This window comes from Dicentrarchus labrax, unplaced genomic scaffold (genome assembly GCF_905237075.1).
Source record: "Dicentrarchus labrax unplaced genomic scaffold, dlabrax2021, whole genome shotgun sequence".
Taxonomy (NCBI): Eukaryota; Metazoa; Chordata; class Actinopteri; family Moronidae; genus Dicentrarchus; species Dicentrarchus labrax.
Genome location: NW_026136701.1, coordinates 22,109,984 through 22,127,387, shown reverse-complemented (window position 1 = coordinate 22,127,387; position 17,404 = coordinate 22,109,984). Strand labels below are relative to the sequence as shown.

Below are 17,404 nucleotides of genomic sequence, written 5' to 3'. Positions count from 1 at the left end.
CACATTTAAATAGATTTACAAGCACAACCTATTAGGGAATATTCTGTGTTTAAATTGCACTCAGTCGTGGGTTTAAAGCTCCAGATGGTTTAAGTTTCCATGTTTAAAAAGCGCAGTTCTCGTTGCGGCCGCTGGAGCGCCCTCCACCTCCTCTCTGTGGAGTCCAAAGCGGAGATTTGGAGCTGGGAGGCGTGGAGGAGGTAGAGGAGGAGGGAGGGAGGGGGTGTGTGCTACTGATTGTATGAGGAGGGAGGGGAGGGGGGCAGAGAGGGAGAGAGGAATTCGGTCCTGTTTAAATGGGAATCTAGAGCGCAGAGAGGAAAAGAGACGCATACTGAGAAACCGAGAGAGAGAGAGAGAGAGAGAGAGAGAGCAGGCAACAACAACAAAAAAAAGAAAAAAAGTGGAGACAGATTTATTTTACGCACGGGAGAAACAGGGAAACGAGTTGAAGAAAGGAAAGGAGGAGAGAGGAAAAGAGGCATCGGATTTTTTCCTCTAAATTTGTCTTCTTTCACTCTCATGACTCAAAGAGGATTCCAGTTAAATCCACCCGCTCTGGAGGAATTGATGGTGTCTTTTCGGGGAAGCAGAGCCGAGGGGAGGAATCTGAATGCGCTCGGCTGAACCATGCCAGCCCTGTGGATCCTAACTTTGGCGATCACTTTGAACCAAGGTGAGAGATGTTTAAACACACTAAGACTGAGCCGCTATGACCCGAGCAACAGCGGAAAGTTTCTTTTTAATTCCCGAATTTCTTTTCTCCTTTTTACCCTTCCTCTTCGCCCTGTTGTGAGCGGGCGTCTGTGCGCTCTGTGGGTGTCTTCTCTGTCTGTGCTGTGGCAGCAGTGCATGTGTTTGTGCATCTCTATGTCTGGCAGTGTGTGCACGCGCGTGAGTTGATATGTGTGCGCGTGCGTGCGTGTGTAAACGTGTTATGTTGTTATAGATTTGTGCTGCCCAGGACATCATCATTACAGCCCACAAGCGCTGTAGGGGAAAAGAGTCGTGGGGTGTTCAGGGTCTTTGCTCTGCTGTGGTAAAACAAAAAAAAAGAGAAGAGATTTAGAGAGCAGACACAAACGGTCCAGACGCGTTGCGTTCATTTTTCTTCAATTATACGTTTATGAGAGAGATGTGGAGCATCTGCACACGACATTACTTTGACGTGACCTTTGAAACGCATGAATGGATGCGTTTGGTTGACACAAACGAACGCAGTGTGGGTCAACAGAGGATGTGTTACATACACGCGCACACGCACTGACGCGAGTACGCACACACACACACACACACACACACACACACACTCTGCGCATAGCCTGGCAGCCGGGGATGATTGATGAGGCGAGGATCCAATGCACAGTCTGGTCACCCGGCTTTAACATGAGTCACACTGGATCAATTTCCCAACGCGAGCACGCGCGCACAACACACACACACACACACATAGGACACGCACGCGCCAGGCACGTGCATTCCTGTAATCTCAGTGTGTGTGTGCGTAATGGAAGGAGTGGAGGGTAAAGCGCAAGTGACCCTCGAGACAGAAAGTCTGTGTATGTGTGTGTGTGTGTGTGTGTGTGTAAGAGAGAGAGAGAGAGAGAGAGGAGACCAGTGCATCCTCCTCTTAGCATGCAGGTAGAGTCTCGCGTGCCCGTGCGCGCGGCCCCGCTGCAAAGGTGCCAAGAAAAATTCATATTTTACCGTAAAGACGGAGACATATTCACTGGACTGGAGGAGAGCCCCATTACTAATATTAATGTCCCTATTTATCGATCACCTTGATAGATTGCCCTCTCTCCTTCTCTGTCTCTCTCTCCACACACACACACACACACACACACACACACACATCTCCAGAGAGGATGAGTGTGCGTTTGTGTTTGAGGGCAGTCATGGCTCCAAAGGCAGAGGTGATTAATTGATGTGGCCTGATGTGAACAGTTCAACTGTGTGTGTGTGTGTGTGCCTGGGTGTGTGTGTGTTTGTGTGTGTGCCTGGGTATGTGTATTTGTGTGTGTGTGTGTGTGTGTGCGTGTGTGTGTGTACCTGTCTCAGCACCTAGGTCCCCGGTGCCGCAGGCCACCGGTGTGATGAACCACAGACGTTTATTTGCCGAGACAGACAGTCAGAGGAGCTCTGAGACTGGAGCAGAGCTGACCACCTAGAATAGACCAGAGAGATGAACATTATTATTGCATCATACAATAAATAGAATAGAGTAGACATTGTGGGAGAAAACAGTAGAAGAAGAAGAATGGATGCATTAGTCTTTTGATGAGGATGTAACAGAACGTGTCAGTCGGATTCGATCAGCTGATATTATGATAAATGTCAATCAATCAATATTCTAAGGAGCTCAGATTAATCAGGGATGAAGATACTGACTGTGCTGGTTGAAGCAGGGTGAAAGAGACAAGTAGAGAGAGTAAAGTGTAAAGAAACAGTGAAGCTTGATTATTCTAGAGCGAATCAAACAGAACAAAATAAAGCAGAACAGAGCAGAAAAGAGGGAAGAGCAAGGCAGAAAAGAGTTGGACCAAAGAGAACAAAGGACAGCGAGGCAGAACAGAAGAAAAACTGATCAGAACAGAGCGAGGCCAAACAGAGTGGACCAGAGCAGAACAGAACAAAGGAGAAGAGAACAGAACAGAACAGAACAGAACAGGGACAGTGCAAAACGGTGACGACAGCATAGAGAAGGACAGAACCAAACAGAACAGAAAACTTGGGACAAATCAGAACAGAAAGAAGAACAGACACAGAACTGAACAGAATAGAAAACAAAACACAACAGCAAAGAAGAGAAACAGAACCAAACAAACCAACACAACAGAACCAGCAGAGAGGATCAGAAACAGCACAGACACGGAACACAGCAGAGAACAGAGCAGAGCAGCAGATCAGCGTCTCCAGCTGAGCCAGTGTAAGCCTGTAAATGTGATCAGAGTGAATCCGTCCCCTACATGCAGCAGCTGCAGCCTAATGTGTGTTTAGCCTGTTTGGGGTCTTCCAGGTGTCTCTGCCTGCTTCCCTCTGCTGACAGCTCTGACTGTCTCTCTCTCTGAGCTGCCCGAGTTACTGTTCAGTCCAGTGTTGTGCCTGGCTTCCTAACACAGGCCAGCAACATCTCTGTGTGGTTGACCGCGCGTCTGTGGGCCTCTGTAATTACCACTCGGCCCTGCATGTGTATATGTGTGCGTGGGTCCGATGCAGCGTGTTGCCGCTGTGATCTGCCGCTGTGCTGCCAGCGCCGGTCTGGCCACAGGCGAGGAAGTCTGTTTCTCAGAGTCGATTCTTGAACAGCACTTTTGCTTGAGCTGAACATTTTTGCAGCCTGATCATGCAAGCAAAGCAAGCAAAGCAATTCTTGCACTGCAAGCACCTGTCCCAATTCTCTCCCCTCTCTTTCACACACACACACACACACACACGCACACACACATAGACTTTTCTTTTTCTCCCTTTTCTCCCCCTCCCACTCTTTTCTCCCGTCACAAGAATAGAAGAGAGGCGCAGATGTAAAGAGACAGGCCAAAAGACAGAGAGATGGAGGCAGAGAGAGACGAAGAAAGGAAGAGACAGCGGGGTTCAGTCCTAATCTGTTGACAAGAGGGGATGTTTGAGGATAAACAGGGGCAGAGCATGAGTGCTCAGGAAGCAGCGAAAGAAAGAAAGAGAAGGCCCTATTGGTTTGAGTCTCTTCTTCAACAGCAACCCAGCTGGACCATCAATGTTTGATGGTTTACATCAGCACAGGTTTACACCAAAGTGGGCTCCAGGGGCACAGAGGGATCCTCAGAAAACTCTCTTAAGATGTATCTAGAAATGCGAAGTTAAAGGCATTGCTTTAAGGTTTTCATCCACAAAAGCTTTCATCCAAAGTATCTTCAAGAATCTCGAGCAAGTCCAGTTCCCTTTGACTTCACACTTTTAGATATACCACGAATGAGCAAGAGAATCACAGAACCTGTTTATTCCACTGGCTATAACTTTGTACAGTGATAGATTGTATGCAATTGTCTTTGATTATTAGTTCCAAGCTCTCCACTGTTACGCCCTCAAACAGTTGTGTAATTCCTTTCTGAATCATCTAACAACAAAAATACTCTCAGATGGGGGTTTGTGGGTTAAGTCAGAACTGTTTTGGCATTTACAGCATGTAAAGATCTAGAAAAATGCACAACAACTCACTAGCATGATTTTTATTTCTGTGTAATGAACCACTACTTTATTAAATTCCACAAGCATGACCACATACAGGAGGTCTGCACACACTAGTGTCTATAGTGCATACTGGAAGATAAGAGTGATTATATAATTTCTAACTAATTCAGCCATTCAATTCAACGATTTTGCAGAGGACCCATTGTTGCATGGGTGGATTCAGACATCAGTTGTTGGTCCAGAGGCAAAAATGTGGACCCTGTTGACACATCCTCCCACCCCCAACACCACCTCTCTGTGCATTATGTATGCACCCTGGGGCTTTTTAGTGGACAAATTAAACTAATAAGCCATAGGAGTATAATCGACCTTTTATAGAAAAGTGTTTAGGGCACTTCTTTTAGGTCCTGTTCAGACCAAAAATAGCCCTGCACGAGAAAACGTTGCCCCTATTTATCTGAATTTGGCCACTCGGTTGATGCAGGAGAGAATTTAGGTAAAATATAAGTATTTCATTGCCTTGTCGGTGCTGTGAAACAACATGCAACTACCAAAGCCTAACTGTAGAGCCGTTTTCGGTCAAGATCAACTGACTTGATCTTGACTTTTCAACAGGCCTGATATGGTCATTTAATGGTGGATTTTGAAGAACAAATTTGCAGTTAATCAAATAATCACAAGTAAAACAAAAAGTGAACTTCTGGCTTCCAGGGTCTCTGGAGGTCTGGGTCCCCAGGGTAGTGGCCTGTTTTGAATTGCTTAAAAAAAAACTGGTTTTATCAGTAGACCAGATGTAAGTTATTGTGGCCTTGTGCTCTCAATTAAAAAATCCACAAATGGAGGACAGAGAAAGAAAAATATGAATGAAGGTCTCAAAGTTTGGTGTTGTATTATCACTGTTGTTCAACACACAAGCAACTGAACATGTTCTTCTTTTTGGTGGATTTTTATCATCGGAAGCACCACTGATGCCTGCAGGATGAATCAAACCCCCAACCTAGGCCATCAGTGGCATACTGTACTGATCATGCCATAAAAGCAAATATAAAAGGTTGACTGACTCTGTTGCTCTAATTGGGTGTTAAAAAAAATCCACTCCAATAAAAAAACGCACTCTCAAATGAAGATAATTAAAATGGCATGGGAACCCTTGTTTAAGAGCAGAGCGGAGGTTCAAACAACACGACGGCAGCAGAGTTGAGTGTGTGTGTGGGCCTCATCCCAAAGCCCTCCAGTACCTGACAGATCTGATGTCCTTATGGCGTGGGAAACATAATCTGAGGTGACAAGGAACAGCAATTAAAATAAATAAATAAAATAACCGCCACAATTAGCCGCCGCTTAATTCACCACCATGCCCTGATAATCTAGTAATCTGCTAAAGCAACATTGGCAAATTCTCCCTTCCCTCCTTTGCACAGAGGAAGGGGCGACTGTGTGTTTGTGTGTGTGCGTGTGTGTGCGGGGGAGTGAAAGACTGAAGAGTACGCAGACCCTAACTGAGAGCGTCGACTGGTATTAGGACTGACACCCGTCAATCTGGCTGATGTGTCAGCCTGAATGAGGTAGGAGGAGGAGGACGAAAAGAAGACATGCAGAGAATTAGAATGGAAAGAAAAGAAAAGTGGATAGAAGAACAAGAAGAACAAGAAGAAAAAGAAAAAGAAGAAAGGGTGAGGGCAGGGGGGAAATTCAGAATGGAGGAAGACGGCAGAGGAGCGAAGAAGGGTCAAAGAAGAAAGCAGGGGAGGGAGATGAGTAATGTGGATGAGGGCAGGAGTGAAATGCAGAGGAGGAGAGGGAGCTAACAGGAGTGAGGGTTGAAGAGGGCACGACTGGAGCAGAAAAATAGAGATGAGGGGAGAGAATAAGAAAAGGGAATAAGGGCAGGAGAGGAATTCAGGTAAGAGGAGGAGGGTAGAAGAGAGAGAGAGAGAGAGAGAGAAAAGGAGGCATTCACAGAGACAAGGAAGAAGAAGAAAGTGTACATGAGGCCAGAGGTGTGCAAGAGAGAAAAATGATGAGGGGAAGAGCTAAAAGGGGAGAAAAAAGAGGAAAGAAATTCAGGTGGGAGGAGGGCAAAGCTATGAAGGAGGGAGAGGAGGAGTGGAGGATGAAGGCAGGAGGAAAATAATGAGAAGTACCGAGGAACAGGAGCTAACAGGAGTGAAAGAGGAGGAGGATAGGGCTGAGGAGCGAAGGAGGGAGGGAAGTGAAGGGGGGCAAATTTCTGTGGGCGCCCAGACGAGGAGCAGAGATGGAGGGAGGAAATACTGATAGAAGGAGAGCAGAAGAAAAGGGAAGAAGGGGGATTCAGAAGCACGGCCAGAGGAATGAGTCAGGAGCTTCAGAGGAGGAGAGAACGGTTGGAGCAAGGGAACAGGAAAATAGAGGAGTAGAGAGGAGAAGAATAGATAAGGACAAGAGAGAAATGTGGGGAGGGAAAAGGAGTGAAGGAAGGCAGCAGAGAAGGGGAGGTCAGAGGGGGAGTGGAGGTGGGAAGGAAGGAAATACTAATGGAAGGAGGACAAAGGGAGCAGTTAGAGAAAAGGGGAGAGTGAAGGAGAGCAGAGTTGGGGAGCAGAGATTTATGTGTTAAGGTGGTTGGAGCGAGGGAGCAGGAAAAAAGAGGAAAAGATGAGGGGAGAGGAGAAGAAAAAAGGCTAAGGGGAAGAGAGAAATTTGGGTGGGAGGAAGAAGGTTGATGAGTAAAGGAGGGCAGGTGAAGAGGAGATGAATGGTCAGAGGAGTTGTGGAGATTGATGAAGGAAACACTGGCAGGAAGGGGAAAGGCTAAAGGAGGAAGAGAGCAGGGTCGGGGAGCACAGATTTATTGTTTGGCAAGGTTTGGAGCGAAAGAACAGGAAAACAGAGAAGTGGATCAGGGGGGAGACGAAGCGAGGGTGAGAGATTTGAACGAGAAAAAGGGCAGAGAGGAGTGAAGGAGAGTTGAGGACCAGTTGAAAACGGAGGATGGAGCACTAATGGAAGGAGTGCAGCGAGAGAAAGAAGAAGGGAGATGCAGCAGTGTGGATGAGGGCAGGAGTGAGATGCAGAGGAGGAGTGGGAACTAACAGGAGTGAAGGAGGAGGAGAGCAGGGTTGGGGAGCAGAGATTTATGTGTGGAGAGGGTTGCAGCGAGGGAGCAGAGGGAAACAGCCAGGCCTATTATAGATGGGGCTCTCCTGGGAGATCAGGGCCTGGAGTTTTCCAGGCATTTCCAGCATATTTCACCGCTGTTCCAAGCAGCACGCTGCAATGCACAAAGCTCCGCCCTCGAACGAGTCCTCAGCCCTCAAAGGATAAATAAAGTGGGTCTCCCTTCTCTGCATGAGTATTCAATAAAAGTGATAAAAGGCTGGAAGTAACCCTTCTTAGCTTTTTTGGAAGGGAAAGTGAGAAACCAAACTGGCCACCCTCTCCCAGGAGAAGCTTTCAAAGAAAAATGCAGACATCAAGAATAAAAGCACCAAAAGCATAAAAGTGCTTCCTTCTATATGAGGAAAAATGACAACAAAAAGGGGCTGTGAGATCAAATAAGCTTAGTGTGGAGGTAGTTTATGTTTCTCTCTCTCCGTTTCTTTGTCTGCCTGTGTTTTCTCTCGCTCGCTCGCCGTCTGAGAGTCTCATGTGTGGAGGTGAGAGAGAACAATTGAATGGGCCTCCCACATAAAATCCATTCAGAGACATCTTGAGGATTAAGAATGAGAAATTGTCCAGCGCAGTGAATTAAATCAATCTGATCCATTACAAGATCGCTATCACAAGGTTTTCCCTTTTGTCTTTGCCCTGGATTATACATGCTGCCAGTTAACTGTGTGTGTGTGTGTGTGTGTGTGTGTGTGTGTGTGTGTGTGTGTGTGTGTGTGCGTGCGTCTACTTCTATACATTATGTAGCAATGAAATGCACCGTCCCATGTCATCAATCTAACAAGTGATTACTTGACTGACTGATTATTAAATTACATTTTTGACAGTTGAATATTAGGGCAGGTATTGGATTGTGTTTACTAAAACATATAATTGAGAAGTGCTAAGATTCACATTGCGAGGTAGCTCAACTTGCAGGATCACGCGAGAATCCATCTTGCTAGGCTTCAAGTTATGCGTTTGTATCCAAACACACTGGTACCGGACCAATCAGGGTCCTATGAGGAACTACTGGCACCTGTGTGACGACGAGTGTCAGAAGTCCTCGAAACAGGAGGTTAGCGTAGATGCTGCTGAGTTAAATCAGAACTGGAGAGCATTTATTCATTGAAAGAAGCGTGAAGAACGGCACTGAAGGCTTTTTTTGATGGAGAAGATGTTGACTTCAGTAAGAGTTTGACCACATTATATTTAGTTTGTTGATCTGACTGCTTGAATTGATGGACATCACCTGTCAAGTAGTTTATGAAAGTGACTGTCCTTTTACAAACTGTTTCCAATATCGACTTCTCAGATGGTTCTGTGTAACAAACACATCTGGCGCAGTCATTTTGCATGGTAAAATGCATACCAGTACATAAATACTGCATCATACCAGGGACCTTTGTTGAATGCCATCCCCCTCTCTTTCTCTTCACATTTCCCGTCCGTCACTCTTCTGTACACTATAAAAACAGCAAAACACCCCAAAAATTAATCTTAAAAAAGTGTAATTGATTAACTGTCAAATACTGAAGGTTGGCATCAAATGTCTGGTCAGATATGGTAATCTTGTTTATTTATTCTTTGATCAGTTAGTTCCTTTTAATCAAAATTTTAACAAGTTTAGACTATTTGATTTTGGAAAAGCTCTTGCATGGCTGACAGCTTAGAACCTTAATTTCTTTTGTTCAATAACAAAAATTGGTTTTGTAGAAAAACTTTCTCAGTGAGGTATTAAAGTGCTGTAAGTACTGTACTGGTACCAAATTAAGGTATTGCACAGGGACTAGAAAATATTTGAGGTCCCCTTCCATACCACATGTTAGATTTAATGTATATACACTACTATATCATTACATTTCAAGTCATTCCTTTCATCCTCGTGTAACCAGGCAGTTACTAATTCTATTAAGACAGCATATCTTATCCAAACGAAAGCTTCTGCTAAAGGAAAAGTTTGTAATATTTAATACTTTCTCTTTCAAAAATCCAATGCGTGACGATCATAATCCTAATTTTATACACCCTACAGACCCAGTATCCACTGGCTCCACTTTCACTTAATTTAACATTTAGCGCCTTCCAATCTTTCCCACAGAGGCTTTTCCAAAATTATTTCCCTTATCAGAAATTGAACTTGTGTAACCAAATGATTTTATTGCGTGGGCGCCACAACCATTTCTTTTTTTTGAAGTCTTAATATATCCCTCTATCCCTTTATTTCTTTTCCTTTGGTGGATTTTAAACGGTGATAAAAGAAGAAGCAGCGATGTGAAGATGGAGATGGACAACATGATTACAGATGATGAAAGCCGGTATCCATCACCACCCACTCTGTTTGTGTTTCCGTCCTCCTTCTGTCTGTCTATCTGCCTGTTCCTCCTCTCTCCCCTCTTATGTTTTAATGTAAGTCGATAACTATCAGGAACTGATAACACCCCGTGCTCGGCTCGGCTTGGCGAGGCTCGATGAGGCGAGGAGAGGAGAAGGCGAGAGCAGGGTTGGGTGAGGTGGTGGTGGTGGGGGTGACACTATCTCCCCTCAGTGAAGCCTGATATGCCCGGGTGCAGGGGAGATAAGTGAGCAGCTCTCAGCGGTGGTGGTGTAAGGGGACGGTGACGTCACGCTGCTTGTCTCTCAGTCCTCATGGCGTCACAGGTGCAGATTATGTCAGACTGTGATTTGTCATTGTTCTGGAAAGGAGATTAGACTGTGAGCGTGACTCCATCTTTTTGGGATAGTTGCACCTTGCAGTGTGTGTGCTCAGGGTTGTTAGTAATAGCACTTTTTCACAGCAGACATTTTGACTTGTCATATTTAAAGAAGCATGGGTGTAAATCACAAAATTTTAACTGACTCCCTGCTCTTCAAGCATCCCAGTAAACCATGACAGGGAACCAACACGCACATACCAGGACAGTGAAAAGGAAGCATCTACCTGGAATTCAGCCACCAGATATTTTATTATTTACATGTGTGCTTTTCCTACTGTGACTTGTCAAAATGTCTTCTGTGAAAAAGGACTATTGAATTTTATATATTGTGAGGACATACACTCACATTATCAGGACCAAAGACCAATCAGGGGACAAAAAAGTCCTCAAAGGAAAATCGTTAAATTTAGGATTTGGTTTTTGGTTATGGGGCTGTAGCTTGGAGGGTAGAGCAGGTCATCCTGTAATCAGGAGGAGCTGCTCCCCGCTGCATGTTGAAGTGTCCCTGAGCAAGATACTGATCCTCCTGATACATCGGGGTATGAATGAATTAGTTTCTGTTTCTGGTGAGCAGTTGGCACCTTGCATGGCAGCCTCTGCCATCAGCGTATGAATGTGTGTGTGAATGGGTGAATGTGACACGTAGTGTAAAGTGCTTTGAGTGGCCAGAAGGCTAGAAAGGTGCTATATAAGTGCAGTCCATTTACCATTTCCATCTCCATCTCCATGAAATTAATGTAAGTCAATGCAATATTCTACTTAGTGAAACAACAAGGTGTGTGTGTGTGCGTGTGTTTGTGTGTGTGTTTGTGTGTGTGTGTGTGTGTGTGTGTGTGTGTGTGTTTGAGAGAAAGAGAGGGAGCTGTTCATTGTGTGTCTGTTGTGAAAGAAAGGTACTGTGTCGCTGGTGTCTGTGTGTTCGTGTGTGTCTGTGTGTGTGTGTGTCAGTGTGCGTGCGTGTGTCTTTGTATGTGCGTGTGTCTGTGTGTGTGTGTGTGTCTTTGTGTGTGCGTGTGTCTGTGTGTGTGCAGCTCTCAGCTAAGAGAGATGATGAAAGAGAGAGATTGAAGGTTTGTGTGTTCGTGTGTGTGCGCAAATCCACAATATACGGCGAGGGCCAAAATAAAATAAAAGAGTAGGTCTGCTTGCTTGTGATTGAGGCAAAGCGAGAGAGAGAGAGGGGGAGAGGGAGAGAAGTGGGGGGGAAGAAGGGGAGGGTGAGCAAGATGGGGCAAGAGAGAGAGAGGAAGCGAGGGAGCAAAAGCAAGTGTGTTGGGGAGGGAGAGAGAGAGAAAGAGAGAGAGAGAAAAAGATAATTTCTTAGCTCTTCTTTTAAATAAGTCTGTTTCTATAGCAACCATCCAACCAGCCGCTGGAGAGAGAAAGAGAGAGAGAGAGAGAGAGAGAGAGAGAGAGAGAGAGGGGGAAAGTGGGGGTGCACCAGAGAGACAGAGGGAGGGAAGGAGAGAAAGAGAGAGAGAGAGAGTTACCATAGCAACGGAGGAAGAGGGAGAAAAAAGGACTTGGAGAAACTTTAAAAAAACATATAGGGAGAAAATGTAAAAGGCAAGATAAGCAAAGTAAGAGTGAATTTACAGGACTGCAATGAAGGGTAATCGGCAGTGTTGGGCAAGTTAATTAAAAGATTGAATTAATGAGTCATTACTCATTGAAAAGGTGATTACATTACTTATAGAGTTGAGAAGTGCACATCAGGCTTCAGGTTGTAAAAGTCCTGTTTATTTTCTGCATAAACAATGTGAGGTAAGTGTCAGTTGGAGCACTTCCAAGACTTGGAATGGGCATAAAACTCTCCTGGTTGAATACTCAGTGCAAAAGATGAGCTACTGTGTTAAAAAAACATGCGGTTCTTTAATAAAAAAGTCATTCGCCAAAGGCTGCGAGGAGCTGTTAAATTTACGTTTTCCACAAAGATCACCGTGCAGCTGTGTTGATTTATCCACGCTTGCTGCCATTTTTGTGGCCAGTAGTTTTTACGGTTGTAGCTAGGTGGCCAGCTACCTACAGAGGAGGATGATGTTTCCATTCTTAATCCCGCCTACAAAGCTTTGATTGGTCGATTGTATCGCCTATTTGAATCACTAAGCAAACAGCAATTCAGAGGTCTTTAGCCAGGCTACAACTTTGCTGTGGTATTTTGTTACGATCAATTATTTCTACAGCTTTGATTTCTTCCCCTGGCTGGTTCTTCTCAATAGCAAGGACAGCTGAGGCTTATGGGAAAGGTAGCATTTAAAGCCACCCTCTATACCTAACTGCTGGAAAATATTTCTAATAATTAAAACGGATGGAAATAACTTTATAATGAACCTGTAGTATTGTAAAATAGTCCAGGAGACTATTGTGTTTGCATATTAAGGAACATTATTAAAAGAAATGGGAATTTTCAGTGGGGGGAGATAATTAAGAAATCAGTGGCTCTCGCCACTTTGAAGCTGGAACAGCTTCTGTATTTAACTCATGTATTCATAGAAAACAAGACAGTGAGGTTTAATGAGCAGCCAGCCTACAGCTTGCCCTTCGCTGAACAAAAACAGGTGATTCTTGAACGAATGTATGGGGGGTTTTGTTCTGAGGGAGCAGAGACAAAACTGATAAAACCCCTCCCATCCATCTCCTGGTGAGACACGAAACAAGCTCACCCCCCCATAACATCAAAGCAGTGTGTTACCAAGGTTAGTAACTATTATGTTATTACTGAATTTCAATTGTAATCCTTTACATTACTCGTTAGGAAAAAAAGTAATCACATTGCTGTACTGCTCAGCACTGTCAATGGGAGATAAAGACAGAGTGAGCAGGGTAATATGGCTGGACTGTATAGAGCTGGCAGTGAGAGAGTGAGAGAGAGAGAGAGAGAGAGAGATATGAGCTGCAGTGATAATGGTGGGTACGGCTGCTGCCTGATTGTCCATTCTCAGCTCTTGACCACACATGACCTCCATCACTGTGTGGAGAGGGCGAGTGAGCAATGAGAAACACAGAGGGGGAGACAGAGAGAGAGGGAGAGGATTGATTGGGAGTCCCAGAGTTCAGACAGCTCTGATCAAAGAGGCCTCGATTTGTTTCCCTCGAAAGCACTGAAGCTACATGGTGATCCAAAATAAGAGTCGACATGGGTCATGTGGGAGGGGAAAATGTCCAAATTCTTTATCCTACACACTGAGCATAGAAACCTGAGTGTTCGCAATATAAGACGGACAAAGAGGTTTCACAATAAAATGGTATCTTGGTGCATAACAGTAAAATAGTAAGAGAAAAGAGAAAAAACAAGTACTACAAAAGTCAAGAATCATAAATATAAAATGGAAAAAAAGTCGATAAAAGAATTTTTTAAAAAATAAAAAAATGAAAAAAGTGCAGTGCAGTATTTGAAACAAAGAGGATGGAATGTGCAAAATATTCCCAGTGCAAAGAATATGTGCAATGTGTGGAAATAATTCAAAAATGTTCTTCGGATATTCATGTAAGATAGTGTCATTTGATAGCAGACATGCTATGCAGACAGAAGAAGTGGGTACAGTTGCCTGGATGGTCTACTGGGAGTAAACATTAAAATAAAATGCTTGATTTCCATACAGTTGACGTGCATCAGTGCTGGAAAGTCTTGATTTGGCGACACGTATCCATGGTAATGTGGGTGTTGACGGGACAGGTGTGTGGGCTTACATAAAAAAGTAAAAAATGCCGGTGCTGTGATGTGCGTCATATGCCATCAGAGTATGTTGCATTCACTGAATGATTGTGAGATGAGACTGAAATCACTGACTGTACTTGAACTTGACTCTGATTTTATTTAGTATATGGCGTCTGCTTCTTCTGGTGAGAGTTTCCATAAAAAAAAAGTGTGAGTACTGTAAAAGGGTTAAAGGTCCGTCTCCTTGGTAAGCTTCTATAACTCTTTTTCATCTCTATGCGCACAGCCACCTTAACTAGACTTAAAATAAAGTCAATATAAAGGCATCTTGATGTGTTGAATCCTTAAGTCCTTATTCGCACCTGTAAGCCTCTCCTTGTCTATTGTGCACAGCATTACAGAGCGAAAATGTTCATCAGCACCACAGTCATGTAATTTTATATGCATTTTGGGATTTGCTATTCCGATTCAAATGCAGATATTTAACTACAGGGGAAAAGGGGCGTGCGCAGGCCCCTCCTCTGGGGTGGCACTGATTGGCCACCCTAAGTTCTTCCCTGTGTCTTTCAGATGCTGTAGCAAACTTTGTTTTAAAGCTAGTAAAGATACTGGTATCATATTAAACTAGATGACCTAATGGGTCTAAATAATGCTCCAAAGTTACAATATCATCCAAATGGGCTTTCTCGTGCTGGTGGGGGTTCCCGTTTTCGCTGACTGGAACGCCCCCTTCTTCTTCGCCTTTCTTGCTGAACTGTAACGGTCAACTTCCGGTTTAATACAACATTCGCTAGTTAGTGTTTCTCAACAGGAGTTTCAAAATAAGATCTAGTAGTCTGTAAATGTATTATAGAACTAACGTTAGCAAGCTAAGCCATCTACAGAACGTTAGTCCAATTACATCTTAATACGCTTACATTAACGTGTAGGACTAGTCTATATGTCTACGAGTTGTTGAGGGCAATTCATACTTTGCACGTGACGTCACAACTACTGGCTAGCGGGCAAGAACATCGTTCTCCAGCAACGAAACCCAGTAAACTCATCAAGGATCTTACCAGGACGTTGGTGTTTCCCCTGGCATTCATTCAGCGAAGGCGGAGAAACAGTGCTGTGCTTGCTTTCACCCAAGTAAATTAAAACTTACAACAATTTAATTCAATGTTCTGGTGTTGTAATTATCTACGAGGTTTTGCAACATGGCCCCCCCATCAAAATAAATGCTTTTATTCTATTGTATGTCGTAATGTCGCACTACGTACTGAACAGAAAAACCAAGGCAATAATTTCCTCATGTGATTTGACATAAAACACGCTGTAATTCAAGTCCTGGTATGGAATGTGTCAAACTAAATAAACGTCCATATCCAAAATCAAGATCACTGTGATTGTTTTCTGACTTCAATTACGTCTATTAAATCTACTACACTCGAAATGTACTATAATAGACAGATGAAGTCTGCGTTTCTTGCCCGCCAGGTATCCATGGTAACCACGTGACTGCAAAGTATGAATTGCGATTGGTCGATGAAACGCTACCAGGAACCCAATAGGCGTTCTTGTGTCATGACGGGAACGCCCAAGCCGCAGTTGGACCCTTCTCCAAAGTTAGGCTACATTGTGGCGAAACTGGCATGGCCATTTTCAAAGGGATCCCTAGAATCTCCCCATATTTGAATATTTCGGCTTACTTGGGTCCCTATAATAGTATTGGAATTGCAGGAATCTGGAAAGACTGGAAAGATAAGACACATACTTATCCCAGTCAAAAAAGTCCGGACACGACCCTGCATGGGAAAGCCTTACTAGCTAATCTTACTGATTTAATGCTATCCATCTATACTCTAATAGCTTGCCATTGAACCAGTATGTGTTCTGTGTGTTTCTTATCATACGTTGTTTCTTCTTTGAGACCTTGACTCAAGTGTAACTTAAAAACGTATAAACAAGCGATTCTAACTCACACTTTTTAAACATTTATATATACTTTTCAAAAGAGTTTTTGCAAAGCACACCAGCAGCCTAAGAATTATTTTGTTTTAAATTATTAAAAAGGTAGAACTTTCATCAAACTTTTTCCAACATAAAATACTTCCTCTGTAAAGTTAGAGTGTGGGTACATGACTTTTCAGCCTCAATTGAATCCGAGTCTTCCACATTTGAAGCTTTCTGTGCCTTTGACTTCATGAACTTCTGTTTTCTTAACAGCACAGAAAATATCTTGTAGATGTGTCCTTTGAAACAGCTTACATAAAGTCAACCCGTTATACACTAGAAGGAACAGGGTGAAATTAATGGGGTTTGGAACAAAAGGTTTTGAGAAAGATTTCTTGACTATTCCCCATGCAATTACTTAATCCCTTGTAATTAGTCTCCTTGTTTGAAAGGGAATATACATTCTCCGTCTCCCCCTCTTTCCCCTCTTGAATTTGAAGAATTGCAGACAAAAACAGCATGAATTTCTTTTGCGTAGCATGCTGCCTATAAACATCCACACAGTCTGGCTTTGAACTGCAGTTATGCTATATGCAATCATTAATGATTTACATTTGTTATACTCAACTTGACAAGAATAATTATTTTCCAAGAGGAATGACCATTATAATTAGACATAAACATGGTCCAGTTTTTCTGCATAAATTCACTTTTTGGAATTTAGCTTCACTGCACTCAGACATCAGACAGAAAAGACATGTTTATCACTTTTGTCTTTTGCTTTTATGCACAATGATTGTGTGGAGAACTCACCGCACGGATAATGAGGAGCACATAGTCATTTCAATTCTGGCTGAGCCCACACAGGACAGCTGTCTATTTTAAGCTATAGCTGCTGGCCAGCGAACCATTAGCCTGTTTTACACCGATAGCAAATAGCCATTAGGCATAACTGCAAGCCAGTTAGCCAACAGCCATCTGCCGCACACTGCAATTATGCTGCCTTAAAGTGCTGTTGGAAATATAGTAATTATGAGTTGAGCATGCATTAATGACCCAACACAATGGTAAATACGCCTGGGAAAGAGGGAATTTTCAATGATACCTGCGGTAACAATCGGTGTTCTGAAGAGCATGCGAGCTCTGTGAATGCTGATGGGAGTTGGTTAAGATGGATTTTTTTTCGTAAATAAAACAAAGAGCAAAACTACTTATGCGACAAATTAACTTTTAATAGTGCTGTCCAAAAGCATTTTAATGACCCACAAAGTTATATTTCTATCCGAGCTCATACAGCTGCTCTTGATGAGTTTTGAAAGCATTGAGTGCCAACTGGAGTAGCTGGTTTGCCATTAGCTGCTAGCTCTCTGTGCTGCTTCCCATGCTCTGTTCTGTTCAATGACAGTGGGCTCATTGAGACCATGCTGCCACTACTAGCTCTCAGTGTAAATCCGCAGGCTGTGTTTAGTGACTCTTTTTCTGGCAATGACAGTCGCTGTAGTCAGCAGCACATTCAGGTCAAGCAACTTGACTCATTTCGTCACATTCTGCCACAAGCCTTTTTGCTTTCACAATGCTCTGATTAAGTGGTACAATAGTTGCAAATCTGCTGGCGTGTTTGCTGAAGAGTAATTACTAGCGTCTGATAAGCGTTCTGGGGAAGTTTCCCAGCTACATGATTTCCACCGAGGCTTTATCTCAATTGAATGTGATTGTCTTTGCCGAATTGGCTCAGCCATGATCCTGGAAACTGGCCTTGTCTCACACACATGATAAGACAACAGATTGCCTTGTA

At 43.6% G+C, this 17,404-nt stretch overlaps 1 protein-coding gene across 2 annotated transcripts in view; it reads left to right on the top strand.

The window, feature by feature from the left end:
- The first annotated feature begins 261 nt into the window (after positions 1 to 261).
- The window catches only part of kirrel1b (kirre like nephrin family adhesion molecule 1b), a 74,254-nt gene continuing 57,111 nt past the window's right edge, over positions 262 to 17,404 (top strand). For both annotated transcript variants that reach the window (XM_051403772.1, XM_051403763.1), the window contains exon 1: positions 262 to 676. In XM_051403772.1, coding sequence (XP_051259732.1) covers positions 631 to 676 — 46 coding nt within the window. In that variant the 5' untranslated portion in view covers positions 262 to 630. The remainder of the gene's footprint in view (positions 677 to 17,404) is intronic.